The sequence below is a fragment of the Electrophorus electricus genome, chromosome 23, assembly GCF_013358815.1.
Source record: "Electrophorus electricus isolate fEleEle1 chromosome 23, fEleEle1.pri, whole genome shotgun sequence".
Classification (NCBI taxonomy): Eukaryota; Metazoa; Chordata; class Actinopteri; order Gymnotiformes; family Gymnotidae; genus Electrophorus; species Electrophorus electricus.
This window is the reverse complement of record NC_049557.1, coordinates 6,697,272-6,712,522: the sequence shown is the minus strand read 5'-3', so window position 1 is coordinate 6,712,522 and position 15,251 is coordinate 6,697,272. Positions and strand designations below refer to the sequence as shown.

At 47.8% G+C, this 15,251-nt stretch overlaps 1 protein-coding gene across 1 annotated transcript in view; it reads right to left on the bottom strand.

Moving 5' to 3' along the window:
- Positions 1 to 15,251, bottom strand: part of LOC113590787 (nephrocystin-4-like) — a 39,929-nt gene that overhangs the window by 19,036 nt on the left and 5,642 nt on the right. Inside the window, exons 3-5 of the mRNA XM_035522118.1 lie at positions 8,505 to 8,674; positions 8,075 to 8,139; positions 2,558 to 2,713 (exon numbers count right to left, since the gene is read on the bottom strand). Coding sequence (XP_035378011.1) covers positions 2,558 to 2,713; positions 8,075 to 8,139; positions 8,505 to 8,674 — 391 coding nt within the window. The remainder of the gene's footprint in view (positions 1 to 2,557; positions 2,714 to 8,074; positions 8,140 to 8,504; positions 8,675 to 15,251) is intronic.

Here is a 15,251-nt window from a genome sequence, read left to right as displayed (position 1 = left end):
GGGATTAATTATCATTTTTGGCTCTACAAGGCTTCAAAGCTACAAAGAAGATGAATTCTAATGAATGAATGCAAGTCGCTTGACCTGGGCAATTTACCAGGCAAGGATATGACACTGGTAGCAACAGCTATCTAGCTAATGAGACCAGTTAGGTTAATAAAGGCTGTAACTGTAGTAACGTTACATAAAATTGAATCCACATGGATAACAGTAAAAAAAAAAGTGCCATTACATGTTTGCCTCAGTGCAGTTATCCATATAAAATCACCAACCCACTTATGTTCAAAGTTTAAGGATAATAACTCACCACCTTTGTGGTTTTGAAGCCTACCTGAGAAACTCTGGTGTGTGTGTGTGTGTGTGTGTGTGTTACCGTGGTGGCCGTATGTGACTGCCAGCTGCACCGCCACTCATTCCAGTGCCATCATTAATCCGTCCACACACAACGCTGAAGAACACACACAGCAGCTCCTCATCAGTCGCTCCTGTGACTGATGGCTGCTGGCGCACCGCGGTTGACATCGCAGTCATATCTGCTGCTTTTAAACTATTTGTCAAGAGGCCAATTGCCTCATTAATCTGGTTTCTTTGTTCAGTTGTGAGCCTCCTGCATTTTTCTTCTAAGAAAAGATTCTGAAGGGAGTGTCTAAGTGAATCGGAAGCTGTAAATTTACTGAATGTCAAGGTTATAAACCGAGCAGAAACCGGGACTGTCAAACCATGACCGCTCACACAAATGATCAAACTCTTTTGCATTCATTATCAAACTCTTTCACACATTATCAAACTTTCATGTAGACTATCAAACTTCTCACTCAAATGATCAGACTCTTATTCATTCATTATCAAATTCTTTTTCACACATTACCCAACATTCCTATAGTCAATAGCTAACTCTCTAACACACTATCAAACTCTTAGACGAACCCCATCACATTCCCACACATCAAACTCTCATGTGTGCTCTCATCAGTGTCTCACACATGCTATTAAACTCTCATGTGCACTGTCAAGTGCTCTTGCACCCACCATTATACTTCTCACACAGACTATGACTCCCTCATTCCGAGACTTTCATACATTCCTATAGACACTATTATTCTTCGTGTCAGGTGTGGGGGCTTGATTGTGCGCCTGAGAGCTAAACAGTGAGTGTGAGAAGTATAGTAGTACTTGCATGGGGGTTTTAATGAGCCATGAAAGGGAGTATGATGGTGTGAGAGAGATGCAAACACACAAGTGCAAACCCACATATGAACGCAGCAGTATATATGACCACACCCATATATACACGCAGACACACATCCCTAGTCTCACACACCACTATACATGTGCACACACCTATACACGCACAATCCACTTGCAAACACATACAGGCACCCACACACCCATATGCTGACACACGCCTACACACACCGCCCCACGTCCAGTGAGGCTTATCTATGCAGCAGCACTGAAGCAGTGGAGCCAAACAAGAGCAGAGTCTTAGACATTACAGAATACAAAACACCTGCTCACTGCTGTCGGGGAGAGAGAGAGAGAGAGAGAGAGAGAGAGAGAGAGAGGAAGCCTGCAGTCAGTTCTGTTGGAGTAAACTATCTGCTGAGGACAACACTGTCAAACATATGATTCCATCAGTGTGTAAGTGGTGTAATGGATTCCTGAGAAGACCTTTTTTTCTGTTCTTACTGCACCCTAAAGAGCACAGGAGCATATTGCCTTTCGAACGGGAGAGCAGGTAGTGCAGGTAGTGGAACAGAGCCCTCCCCGAGCTGTGCTATGAGCATTAATATGCTGAAATCACGCAGCACAATAATGGGTACTGAGATTTACGACATGAAGGATGTAAAAAAAATAATAAAATAAAAGAGAGAGAGAAGAAGTTACAAAGAGCAGAGTGAGAAATAGAGCGCTAGAGAGGGAGACGGAGGTGAGAAAGACTGACAGCCAGACAGAGAGGGAGAGAAGTGAGGGAGCACAAGAGAGAGAAAGAGAGTAGACAGAGCAGGAGACAGCGCAAGAGTGAGAGTGAAAATAAGAGGAGAGAGAGTCAGAGGTGTGAGAGTGAGTGATGGTGTGAGAGAGAGAGAGAGAGAGAGAGAGAGAGAGAGAGAGAGAGAGAGAGAGAGAGAGTTTGTAAGGCCCTGCTAATGTCCAGCCTCCTGAAGCTTGAGCTCGTCCAGCGCTCATCCAGCGCTCAGCCCCACTCGCACGCAGCGCCCACAGGAGAGCCCAGCCAAAGACTCCAAGCAGCTCAAGTACATTTGTTTATGGGCTAAGCTTGACCCGGCTGATACGGTGGGAGACTTTGGATCCTGAAAAGAATTTCGTCAGATGTAAGGGCACACTCCTCACCAACGAATCAGGAGCTCTTCAGCTGTCTCCATAGCAACAAAGGATCCTGCGCTCCAGCTGAGCAATTATGAAGCGTAATCTAATGTTTTGGGTTTTTCTTATTCTTTAGGCCACTTTTGAGTTTTTTTTAAATATCCTTTTTAAAACTTCCTCTCCTGGCACTGAGGTGATTGGAGCACATTGGCATTGTGGGTAATCTTACCTGTGTCGTCAGTGGGCGGAAGAACTCCGGGGATGAGGTCATGGCCGGAAACCAGAATGTTGGGTGGAAGGAGGTGCATGATGGGAGTAAGGGCAGGGTGTGGCTGGAGAGAGTACAGCAGCTGAGTTCCCTCCATCACTGTGAACACTGCATTCACTGCAAACACAGAACAGCAGCACTGCATTGACTGCAAACACAGAACAGCAGCACTGCTAACCCTGTACTCACTGCAAACACAAGCGCATACACACAAAACACAAACCACAGCTAAAACTACATTCAATACAAACACATAGAATATCAGTACCACTACACTGCATTTCCTGCAAACACACACACAGCAAGCAGAGAACCACATAAAAACATGCAGTTCTTCAGTAATGGACCAGCAAACACCCAGCCTAGGTCTCCTCTACAGTCTAGGGTCTATGCCAGCTAAAGAACATGTGTAAGGAGGCTTGTGATCTGTCTAAAGTGTGGAGAAGTGCTGCATAAAGCGGAGAGACGAGCTTCATGTGGAAGACACTAGGTGAGCAGTGACAGGCAGATCACATTCCTGACAGGGGCCGTCCATTAGAGACTAATGTCAGAGGCCTCCCTGCTGGAAGCACAAGACAGGCTGTATACGCCCTCCAGAAAGCCTGCGTGTCTGTGCACACCCAAGAGGAAACAGTCAGCTGTCAGAACGGACATTAAAGAGGCATCACCTGCCCCGCCATCTCACAAGAGTGCGTCAGAACATGCTGAGGGGGAGCACTCAGAGACACACACACACACACACACACACACACACACAGAGACACAGACACACCTTGCTCCATTGCTCTGTTGTGGATCACGTGGCACTGGGAACAGCCAGTGTGCAACAACGTGTGCCGTTCAGAACAGGATGTACAAAGCCTCATACCTTCCACAGATTAGAGGCGTGCATACAAAAACACATGCGCACACGCATACCCATGCACCCACACACATGTACACACACGTACATACACACACACACACACACACACACACACACACGCCTCCAGGTGTTGGCAAACACTTTCCCATTCAAGAACTTAACAAGGCAGGCATGGCCTGATAGCGGGCGTTGCAGTGGCACCCAGTAGCAGTAGAGATGCTGTCTGCTGCAGTCTGTTCAAATCAGCCACAGAAACGAATTAACAAACAAACAAGCGACCGTGAGGTGGTAACTGCGGTGTGGCCGATGTAGGTAAGCTCGGAACCGAGCGGTCCATGATGGATGTGACACGTTCCTGCTCTCCTTTATGAGACTAATGGAGGAAGTTTTGCGCTGAAAGTGACTGCATTCACCTCATTTCCCCTCACTTCAACGGCCCGATAAGTGCCACAATTAATTACACCTCTCCGCCCGTGAGAAGACACAGGGAGAACCCCCCCCCCCCGCATATTCAGCCGCGATTAAACCCATCGCTGAAGAACTCCGGGATGAGTTAACCCCACTGCTCCGCTTTTCCGCGCTGCTCTATCTCTGTGATAGCAGCAGCAGATCTACGGTAGCCCTGCCGCTCTGACCTGGAGGTGGGGGCGAGGCAGGGCTCTCGTCTTCTCCTCGCACTAGGCCTGCTCACTCACCGCCACAAACCTTCTGCTTGCAAGCTCTCCGTGAGGCGTACGCACACATGCCCAGACAAACAGATGTGTGATGAACAGAGGAGCGCGCGTGAACGGGTCAGTTTGATTAGGGGAGTGCGGCGCCATTCAGCCGTCCTGCGTCCTCCACCCAACGCTCCTGTCGCTGTCCCACCAACCCCAACACTCCCTTCGCCCGTTTTTGTCGAGCTGGCGTGGGGAGGATGAGGTCGATTCAGAAGGAAGGGTTTGCCTAACAGTGGCTAGTAGCCCACTGGGAAAAGAAACATAGAACTGGAGTAAGGTGGCATCAACCTCTGGCACACATCACTGGCATCACAACTGTAGGTGTGTTTCTGAGAGAGGGAGAGAGAGGAGGATATATATCTAGATATATTTAGATGAAGGGAAAGAGGGAGAGAAAAGAGATGAGGGGGGAGAATGTGTGTGTGTGTGTGTGTGTGTGTGTGTGTGTGTGTGTAGGTATGAGTGATTGCCCTTCACCAGGAGATGAGGACCCAGCTATATTAGTTCCTAACGTCTTGCGTTCTGTCTCATGTCCAGCATGTGCGATGGGACATGAATGCATTGTGTTTGTGTGTGTGCTGGACGGACCATGAAAATGCTGGAGAATGCAGGAGTACTGAGAGGAGAAGGCACTACCACCGCACCCTTGCACCGTCACCAGCCGTTCTCGCAGTGGTTTACTCCTCAGAATTTGGGTTTGAGGTGAATATCGTCTGCATCATGAACCAAGCAGAGAGATCAGCTTCTCACTAATGGCTCGCCGCTCGCTGTCAGCCAACACCGCAGCTTCCCAACTGCTCAGAGGGAATTAAAACAGCTCCTCGTGCTAATTGTCTTATTTACAAAAGCCAAAAGATGTAATTGTGTGATATCATGTGTTACATTTCAGCTGGCAGTGGAACTGTACAGCGACCCCAGGTGCACTCTTCCCCGAGCCCCAAGCCCGTGCCGACAAGTGGAGCTGCCCGTTTCCGGAGGCCCAGCGAACAGGAGCTGGCTGGTTCGCTCCTTGGGCACAGATGTCCGGATGGCATTCTCTGGGAGCCGCTGAGAGGTTCCCTCCATTAGAGACTAATGCTTTCTGCATGCTCTCGCTCTGTCTCGCACTCTGTGTGAGAAAGCGCTAGCAGTCAGAGACATTAACTGCTGTTCTGACAAAGACTGCACCCAAGCATAACCGGGACGGAGCTCTAGTTTCTATTAAGCTGTCTCTCTCTTCCTGTCTGCGTGTCTGTCTGTCTCGTGTACACACACACACGCACACCAAGCCCGCCTTTCCCACTGTGTCTGTGATTCCTAATAGCATGACTCTTAGTTGTTCAGATCCAGCCCCGGGTCTCTCTGAAGGGCGGGGCATGTCTGCGTACCACACACACACTCTGCTCCGTCATCGCGGGAGTGAGTGAGTGAGTGAGTGTGTGAGTGAATGTGTGTGTCTCAGTCTGGGTTACTAATGTGCTGGTGAATCTTTGGTCTGGTTTAGGCCCTGCAGAGCATAGGGAACAAAACTCTGAACTAACTGCAAACATAAATCCTCCAAAATCTTGCTATAATCCTGTTCTATTACACATTCTGTTAAAAAACCTAAACTTTTATTTTATACAAACTAATTGCTCACCACGGTAACCATTTCTAACACTAGCCAGCCTCTTCTCCCATCCAGAGGAGGCAGCGTTTTATATCAAATTTATTACCAATCCTCCTCCAAGCCAGCAGCATTACATACAGTCTAGATTAGGCTGAAGGTGGCCATCATTCAACATTCAATTAGTCAAGCCTAGGAAATGCCCCCTGCTTTATTGAAGACTTCAGACTGGTCTAGTGCGGCATACGACTGCAAGCTTGTGTGTGTGCGTGTGTGTGTGTGTGTGTGTGTGTGTGCCTGGGCAGGACGGCTCCTCCTCTCAGCATGAACAGTCCGTGGCAGGTAGTGGACTGAGCAGCTGTGCCGGGGGCTCTCAGCTGAAGCGGAGACGGAGGGAATTCTTGATGAGTTCCCTCTCCGTCCCTACTCCCTGGGCCCGAGCGCCAGCTGCTGGCACACGCACAGCTACTCGTACACACCCAGCCTGGGGGAGGCTTGTACCAAACTCTGCCAGAGTGCCAGGCCGACACCGCACGCACTGACGTTTCACAAGATGCTGTAAAGTTGGGTCCAAAAGTCAGGCCCAAAAATCTGAGTCTGCCAACCAGAGCTGTTTTTCCTCTCCACTGTAAAAGCCCAGGGCAGGTCATGCCTTGCTTTTCACACCGACCAGACCACTGACACCTAGAGCCAGGTGAGCCGCCAGGGCACCTTTTAATGTCCATTCCTAATCAACATCGTTAAACAGTGGCGCGTACGTTGAGGTGCAATTCACTAAACACGCATTTGAGGGGTTTTCCCATAACTAGTTCAACAATTGGTCTTTTGACGGCGTCGCTTTTGTGCTTAGTTCAAACGTCTGTGGTAAACCAACTCCGCCTTCCACAGCTCCACCCTCTCCAGGGTGAAGTCAGCAAGCTGCACTGCCAGGTGCCTTTGACTGACCGAGTCGCTGCCACATGTCACCCACTCTACAGTGGAAAAACAGCAACCTGGAGGTTTGTGGCAGCCTTGTTTTAAACCCTGACACCCTTATACTCACATAAGCTTCCAAACTGTAATGAAAACTGACAATTTTTCCTTACATTGTTCTCCCTGGTTTAAGTACTAAAATCTCTGTACTGTCTGTCCTCTGCCAAAGGCTTCCACTCATTTTATTGCTGAAGCAGCGGTCTGGAGACGCCTGGCCCATTAGACCGCGCTCTTCTGTGGCTTTACGGCTTGAAGTAAGGCGTGCTTTTTTTCCGCTGCCTTTGAATCACGCATGCGAAGGTGGACGTGTCCCGTAACGATGTCAGCTGCTGTGGTCATTTCAGGCGACGCAGTAAAAACGTTCTCCAGCGAGCACTGTGCTGTCCCTCTGGAAACTGTGAATTTAGCTGCAGTTTGGCGTCCGGCGCTCTGTAGAGCGAGCAGGCCTTTAACCGCTATGCTAAGCTCCTCTGACATCGACGCAAGCAATTGTTGGTTAGCAGACGTCCTTCAAAGTTAAAGAGCTGGCAGCAGTGATGAAAGCACACAGAGGGCTGCATGAATGGAGTGGATTCCAGGCATTAGCTGTTAAGAGAGGCCAATTAAAGCTGTTATGAAACAGAACTGTGTTGCCTTTGGGAGGAAACGTCAGCTTTGACACGCAGCAAGCAATAAAGACATATTTCACTTTCGGAAGAGGAATTCTCCAACAACGGAAACAAAACGAAAAAACAGCTTTTGTCTCCACAGCTTTTGTAATTATATTAGTCAAGTCAAATTTTGCGGATAGTTGTGGATAAATGGTGCCATAAAAACTGTTCTTGATAGCAGACTGTGGGAGCGTGCTATATTATAACTACGCCTCAGCATGTGCTGAGATGCATTAGGAGATATATTTATGAGTAAAGTGTGAGAAAATGGGGGTAAAAAGATAAAATGGTAAAAAAGCTTAAAGAAAAGCTGAAAAGTAACCTGAGTGGAGTGGCTTCTAAAACTGTCGCCAGTATCAGAGCAGCGCTGGGGTCTGACAGGAAACAAGGTTTCTAACTCATAAAGGAGCCAAAAACACTTTGCTACAAGCTACTGCATAAAAAGGATGCTTCATATATTTTTGTTTTCCTTTCTAGTAACCCTCTGTTGGCATTACTGTTCACAAAAGTAATCCTGTTTATATATATATATATATATATATATATATATATATAAAAATCATTCTTTATTGACCAGCTGCCTCTCTATGAATTTGAACACCCAACCAAACAACATCTACAGCAGGTTCAAGTGAATGTAGTGCTGAAAAGTGAATAGCAGTGCTTGTGTGTGTTTGCTGTACTTACTCTGAAGTGGGTCTTTCAGTGCAGGGTGTAGCAGAGCTCGTGGAGTGCCATGGAGCAGACTCAACCTGCAGCAGAAGAAACAGAAACACACACACAAACACACAAGCATGAACAAAAATGTAATCCAGATTTAAAAACATGGAGGAATGGCCCTGAACTTCATCTGTTGACCTTTTTGCGGGAGAGACTGTGTGTGAACATGGCCGTGGTGAGCGGTATGTAAACCTGACACCAACTGCAGCTCTGCGGGCATCTCTGTCCCACTAACCCGTGGCGTGAAGGTGTGAAGAGGCAACCTCGGTGTTTCTTGTTTGTAGCACGTACATTACAGCTTTTCTCTCTCTCTCTCTCTCACACATCAACCCACATCCAAACATGCTCCCGCACCCACCCACACCCTGCAGCTCTGAGGGGCTGCCAGCACCATTACCTGTCCTCTCCGTGAGGTGGTCCGGAGTCCGGCCGCGCAGAAAAGAGCTGCACAAGGCCAAAGCCTGCGCCCACTGCATTCTGGGAAGCCCCTGGCCCCTGAGAGAGGGACACAAGCTCCACCACAGCCACCACTGAACTCAAGCAGAGGGCCGTGTGGAAGTATATCACCTATAGAGAGGTGGGGAGGGAAAGACAGTCAGAAATATTATTATTATTACAACCCACAAGCAGCAGAGTGCAGTCCAACATGGCCTGGAGCTAGACCACGGAGAGGTTTTATTTGCACCATATTTTTTGTTTGTTTTACAGTGCACAATCGCTCCTTTAGCATTCAGCTGTAAGTCCACCACCTCAGAGAAAGAGCGCGACTGGGATATAGGCACAGCACAGCCACAGACGTCTAGAGAGAGGGGAGACCGCCAAGAGAGAACAGCAGGAAGGAGACCATGCAGAGAGAGAACAGCAGGAGACAAAGTAAAAAGAGTAAAAAGTATAAAGAGCAGCAGGAAACATCACACCTCTAAAAACAGGAGGAAAGGTGAAGGCATGACCTCTACTGTCCAAACACTTATAACCACGCACAAACACCATTACATCTGATTATGAAGGCAAACTGAACCTGCCAGTCCCAACAACCCTGGCTAAACATTACAACTTCTCATCAGAGAGGAAATCTCCAATAAGTAAATGTGAACTCTAGTAGTGCTTACTCAGTCAGACAGGTGTATAAAAGACAAACACACAAACATGCACAGAACTACACACAGGCATGCACACTCACCTCACACAAACACACACAAAAAAAGGTTCCATAAACAGTAGCTGAACTAGCTCTTTTGTGACTGAGGTCAACTCCATAGCGCATCACTGGTGGAGTACAGCTGGTGGTACAGTTTTGGCAAAACCTCAATATTCACCTGGTGAAATAATTACAGCACCGTGCATGTGCTTTTACTCATTTTTAGTGATGCACCATTTCACCCTCACCTAGGTTTGTGAACCCTGGGTGATGACCAAAAGAATGAGACAGCAGATACAAGTAACCAAAAAAGCGATTTATCCGCCAGGTAGCAGAAACGCGACACGCACCGTGATGGGGTGGTAGGGTGTGGAGTTCAGCTCTCTGAGAGGTGCATCCTCTGCTCCTCTGCACTGAGAGGAGCCAGGGAAGGCGGTCTGGGTATCCGATAAGCATGCCCCCTGCTCGCCTACTACTGGAGAAGTACCAGACCCAGCCAGCTGGGAGGAGGACTTGGGGTACGCCCAGTACCCACTGGAGGGATTATAATCTCCTGGCTGGCCCAGGAACACAAAGGGACCCAGCAGGAGGAGCTGGAGGAAGTGACTGAGGGCAGGTTTAGCTCACTCTACTGCTGCCACAAGCCTGAAGAAGCACTACAATGAGAAGATGATGACTATTTCAGTAATTATGTTAAAGTCTAACAAACAGAACTGACCACCACGTAATATTCCAGAAACCCAGAATCTTACTACTCTGCGTTTACAGAAAATTGGATGGGATAATAGGATAACTATAACACTAATGAAATGAGCCTAATTTAAATATTATTTAAATGAGCCAAACTTTGTTTGGTTTTGTTCTTGCATATTCCATTTTATTATTGCATTTTTGTTTTTCGCTATCTGATGTGAACCGTTGCAAGTTGAAAATCGATTTGCATTGTGTCTGAGGCTCCTATCCTTATTAGTCTGTGTGTGTGTATATGAGTGAGAGTATGTGTGTGTGTGTGTGTGTGTGTGCCTCTTTCTTGCCCATACCTCTGCCTTGTGATCGGACACACATTTCCAATTCAATCTGAACATCTCTCTTCCTCTCTCCTACCATCACCGCTTCTCTCCTCTCCTCTCCTGTTCGACACCTCCCAATTCAGTGGGATAAAGTCGGATCACAGTGACACTTCCACACTTGGTATCTCTTCCATCCAGGGCTCATTTCACGCTCATCACTCGAGCTAAAACCACAGCAGCGAGAGCTGAAACACCTCTGCTGGATGCGGACAGGAAGCGCTCCCAGATCTGAGTGCCGAGCTCGGCCGGCCCGGGGATCGCCAGTGGGGCGAAAGGTGCGACTGCAAGCACCACTCTTAATGCAGCTGGGTTGATGTGACTGCCTTGGCATGCGCCACCGCTCCATCACCACACATGCTGGGGGGGCGGGGCGGGGCTGCAGATTCCCACGGGCCAGCAGCAGACCTGCTCGTACGTCCTCCACTTTTTAAGAGAACAGCTGATAACCTGATGCAAGCAGCTAACCACGTCACTATGGGGTTGGACCATTTTTAGCACCGAAATTTGTTTCAAGGACATTTATTCTTTTGGCCTTATCTCTGAATAAGCTCTGTGTGCGTGGTCTTAATCCAATTCTTCCTCCCCAACATTGACACAATGTAAAGCTACATTACCTAGACTTAAAATAAATTTGTCCTGTAATCAGTTGTCTTGATGGTGGCTCTATTGTTATCCCATCATTACGTAGACCTTGGCAGACATGTCAGTTCGCTCCTCCTTCCCTTCCACCTGTATAATAAAGATATTAGCCATGTTATAAAGGCTTATGGAATTAAGACCATTTCTCCGCCAAACATCGAATTAGTAGATTAGAGATTTCAGACATGATCCTTCCAAGTCAGGACAAATGAGGGATCTCCGAGACCCTGGAGAACAACTGGCAACCGCTGCAGGACAGCCCCTTTCCTCCAATATCTCCAAACTGCTTCTATTAAATTTAGCATCACTTAGAATTGGTCCCTGGTGCAAAATCCATACAACCGTGTGCAAGATCCTTGCTTTCTTCTAATGACACCAGTCTGGCACCTCATTCCCAGAGCTCATCTCAACTTCCTCTGTCTTGTCTACATCATTTTTAATGGCAGCAGTGTTGTGCAGTGCATGTCTGTAAAGGAACCGCTGCATGCCATCTAAACCCCCTCTGAGCTAATGACTGTTAACCCGCAAGGCCTCAGTGTTTAATCTTCCTAACAGAATTAGCTCCCAGCTTCTTTGCGGCTGCTCTAATTTGGGGTAGGGTGCGCAACAGCCCCGTTCCTATTCCAAACACCCAGCAAAAATCCTCTACCGCCCGGTTAAAATGGATTCAAATATGGACAGAAACACTACAGTGCCAATGTGGTACTGCACACTGTGATTGGGTTTTAACATAGTACGTGGTATACTGCAATGGTGACCCATGGACATGTAAAAAGATACAACATGGTTAATGAATACTACATTGAGGATGGGACAGGGTTAATGGTTGGAACACGGTTAGGGGATGTGGCATGGTCAAAAGTTGGCCTGCGCTATTTTTTACCAAAATTACTAATGCGTGTGGAATCCTTGAAATGGCATGGGATCATGAGGAATGCTGCAGGATGCCATGATTCATCAAAACACCCCCAGAGCACTCACCTAGAATATCTGAGATTAGGCAGGGCGCTCACAGCGCGCGCGCGCACACACACACACACACACACACACACACACACACACACACACACATATATATACATATGCAGAGTGGCCAGCGAGATACGGCAGCTGAGCGGTACAAATCCTGCAGTGCTCCTGGAGTACTCTGACCTCCTGGTAATGAACGCGGGGATTCCGAACCCACCCAGCACCTCTGCTCAGGAGCTAATGTGCTAGGTCATGGCAAGGAGGAGGAGGTGGTGAGCGTGCGAGCGTGCGAGCGTATGCGCGAGCATGCAAAGGCGCGAGCTGCAGTCCCGCTTTCAACACGCATTAAAGGACGCTCACAAAAACGAACTAACAAAAGCGCGAGGCGTGAAGCGCTCCGCTGCCAGGGCGAGCGGCACCTTCATTAGCATGAAAGGCCTGGTCGGTCTCGCCCCTGCCACCAACGCGCCCATCAAAGGGGAGGAAGGCGCGTGAGCCCGCTTCTGCCAAGCATAGCATATGCTTAGTTTCACGCCAAGATACTTTCGCTGAAAACATCTTGAGCGAGTCATTAGTTATGGGGAGCCATTAAATTAAAGAAGAAGAAGAAGAAGAAGGAGGAGGAGGAGGAAGAGGAGGAGGCAGTGGGGGGGGGGGAGGGGGGGCTCTCGTGGCAGCATACTAATAGAGAGGCATTAAAACGTGGCGCGGCTCGGAGGACAAGAGTCTCACGCAGCGAGGGGGATTACGCGGAAGCCGTTCTCTTGGTGACAGAGTAATTAAGGCGAGAATATGGGCTTGTTGGAGTACAGCGGGTCAGCAGCGGTGAAAACAGCGCATTAACACCACGTTGGGGTAAGAGCGCCCGCAATGCTGCCACCGATCCGGCCTCAAACCCGAGCGGCGGAGGAGGAACGAGACCCACTCGACGGCGGGAGTGGAACGAAGCCCGTGGAAGTGAATCAGAAAGTGGTAGACAAGAGAGAGGAAGCCTTCTCGTCTCGAAGGCTGAAGGCGTCTTTCCCGGGCTTGTAAGCAACCGTATCCGTGGTAGCACAGGTGCTGTCAAACCCAGAAGCACTGCATGGCATAGTTGAGTGGGACACAGCTTGGTCTCATGCTGCCAGCCCTGTTTACACTTATACCTGGTAGGCAAAGAAACACACTTTACAATATACTGCAAGGAACTGCAAAATAACAGGAGCTACAGATTCGCACTTCTCACTGATAATGCCAGGCCTACACCTCATTTATGCTGCGTGTACTGCACACATGCATCTGCCTACAGGAGCTGAGCTCTTATGACCATTCAGGAATAATCTCTATCTCCTTATTGATCACTAACTCTAAATTTAGGTCGTATATCTGAGCGAGGCGTGTCAACAGGCCTCCATTTACAAGGGTTCTGCCATCTCAGCTCACCTCCGAGACGGACGAGCATTTGTGTGGGGGCTGCTCTGTCATGGCTGACAGAGAGCTTGTAGATCAATGCTGGAATGAAATATTTGTGCACCAGTGTAATGCTGGTTCAGGCTGTTTTCAGACATTTGCCCTTCATGGCCATAAATTTGATTCAGGGCAGGAAAAGGGAGGCTGGGGCAAGGAATCCAAATCAATCCTAGATAATGGTCATCATAAAATCTGTAAATCTGTTTGCAAAAAAACAAATTCAATATTGTGTCAGATAGTCCACTATGGAAAAATGTTGAAAAGAATTCTAAAGGATATACACTTAAAAGAAAGCCTAATCCTTGAACAGGAAAGGACAAAAAGTCATTAAGTGGAAGGTCACCAGCTTGGAATGAGCAGTAGAGAACTGAACATGCACGCACGCACGAACGCACACAGTATCCTCAGGCTGGATGTTTGGCTGTGCAGGTGTGGGAGCTGCCTCACTCAGACTGCTCTCGACTACCACACGGCCCTGTTTGTTGTGAAGCCAATGGTACCATTTGCTGTGTCTCCACCGTGAGGCCCACAGTCATTCAACGGCCCTGTCCGCTGTACCTCCACTGTAAGGCCTGCCTGCTGTACCTCCACCGTGAGGTCTGTCTGCTCTGCCTGTGTGGTGAGTAGTGATTTTGGCCAAAAACATTTTGTGATGTTTAAATAAATTTCCTTTGCTCTCCTGTGCTGGTGGACGCATTCAAACATTTTGAGCAGCAACACTGGAAATGTCGATTATGTGGAACCATTTCAGAGATCTGTGAGGGACTTGTCATTTCAGCTCATGCTACATTTCAAGAAAAGGTATGACACCCAAGCATTTCTTAAGTGCAGGTTTGACACTGCGTTTGAGATCATGATACCCCACTCAGCATGCAGAATACAGCAATACTATAGAATCAAACAGACAGGTCCCTGCTAGCATGCCGCCGCCCTCTATGCGCTTTTAAGAACACCAAAGCACAAAGTACAACTAAAAGAAATACTGGAACACACTGCCACAGATGACCAACTCTGTTGTTGAGGACATTGGATTTTGAAGGCTAATACAGCTTATTGAATCTCCTTACACAGAACCTAATGTCACTATTTGTCAATAAATAAATAATATGCCATTAAAGTAATAATAATAATAATCATAAGAATGTTATTATTGTGATTATTATTATAACTATTAAGAATATTTAGTTATTATTATCACTAGTTGCGAAGCCTCTTTATTCTGAACTGAAGAGACTGTGGTTCCCTATGCCTAGAGAAAGAGGACAGACAACCCATGAGCTCACCTGGGCCGAGGACTAGGAGGAACAGAGTTAACACACAGCGTGGCGTGAAGGCCTCCTACGTCAGAGAAGAGCCTTACCGCCACAAGAGCTCAGCTGAAGCCTACTCCACTCAAACTCATCACACACAATAATCCCAATATAACCAGACTTCTCTGGTACTACAATAATATCCTTCGTGTAAGAGTGTGTGTGTGTGTGTGTGTGTGTGTTTGTGTGTCACCAAGAAACTACATGCATCTCTTTTATGAGAAAACTTTTAGCTACGAAGCAGACATAAGAAGGATGTGAGTGTCCCTTTAATGTTGCTTAACTGAAGCGTGCATGCTTGGCCCAGTACACCACGGAGCCCTTAGTTCTTAGGCAGTACCACGGATTCCATTATGAATTTGATTCCTGCTCCAGGCCTGGAGTCCTGATGAGGCCTAGGGTAAATGGACCAGAACCGCCAACAAAGGGGCTATACACGTGGTACGGGCAGAGAGAACCCAGGCAGCATGGCGCGGGGACAAAATCATTTCAGCTTGGTAAATGCAGCCATGTAGCCCTTTTTAATTTTGCTAACAGTGTAACTACACCATTAATTACAGTGTGATTTA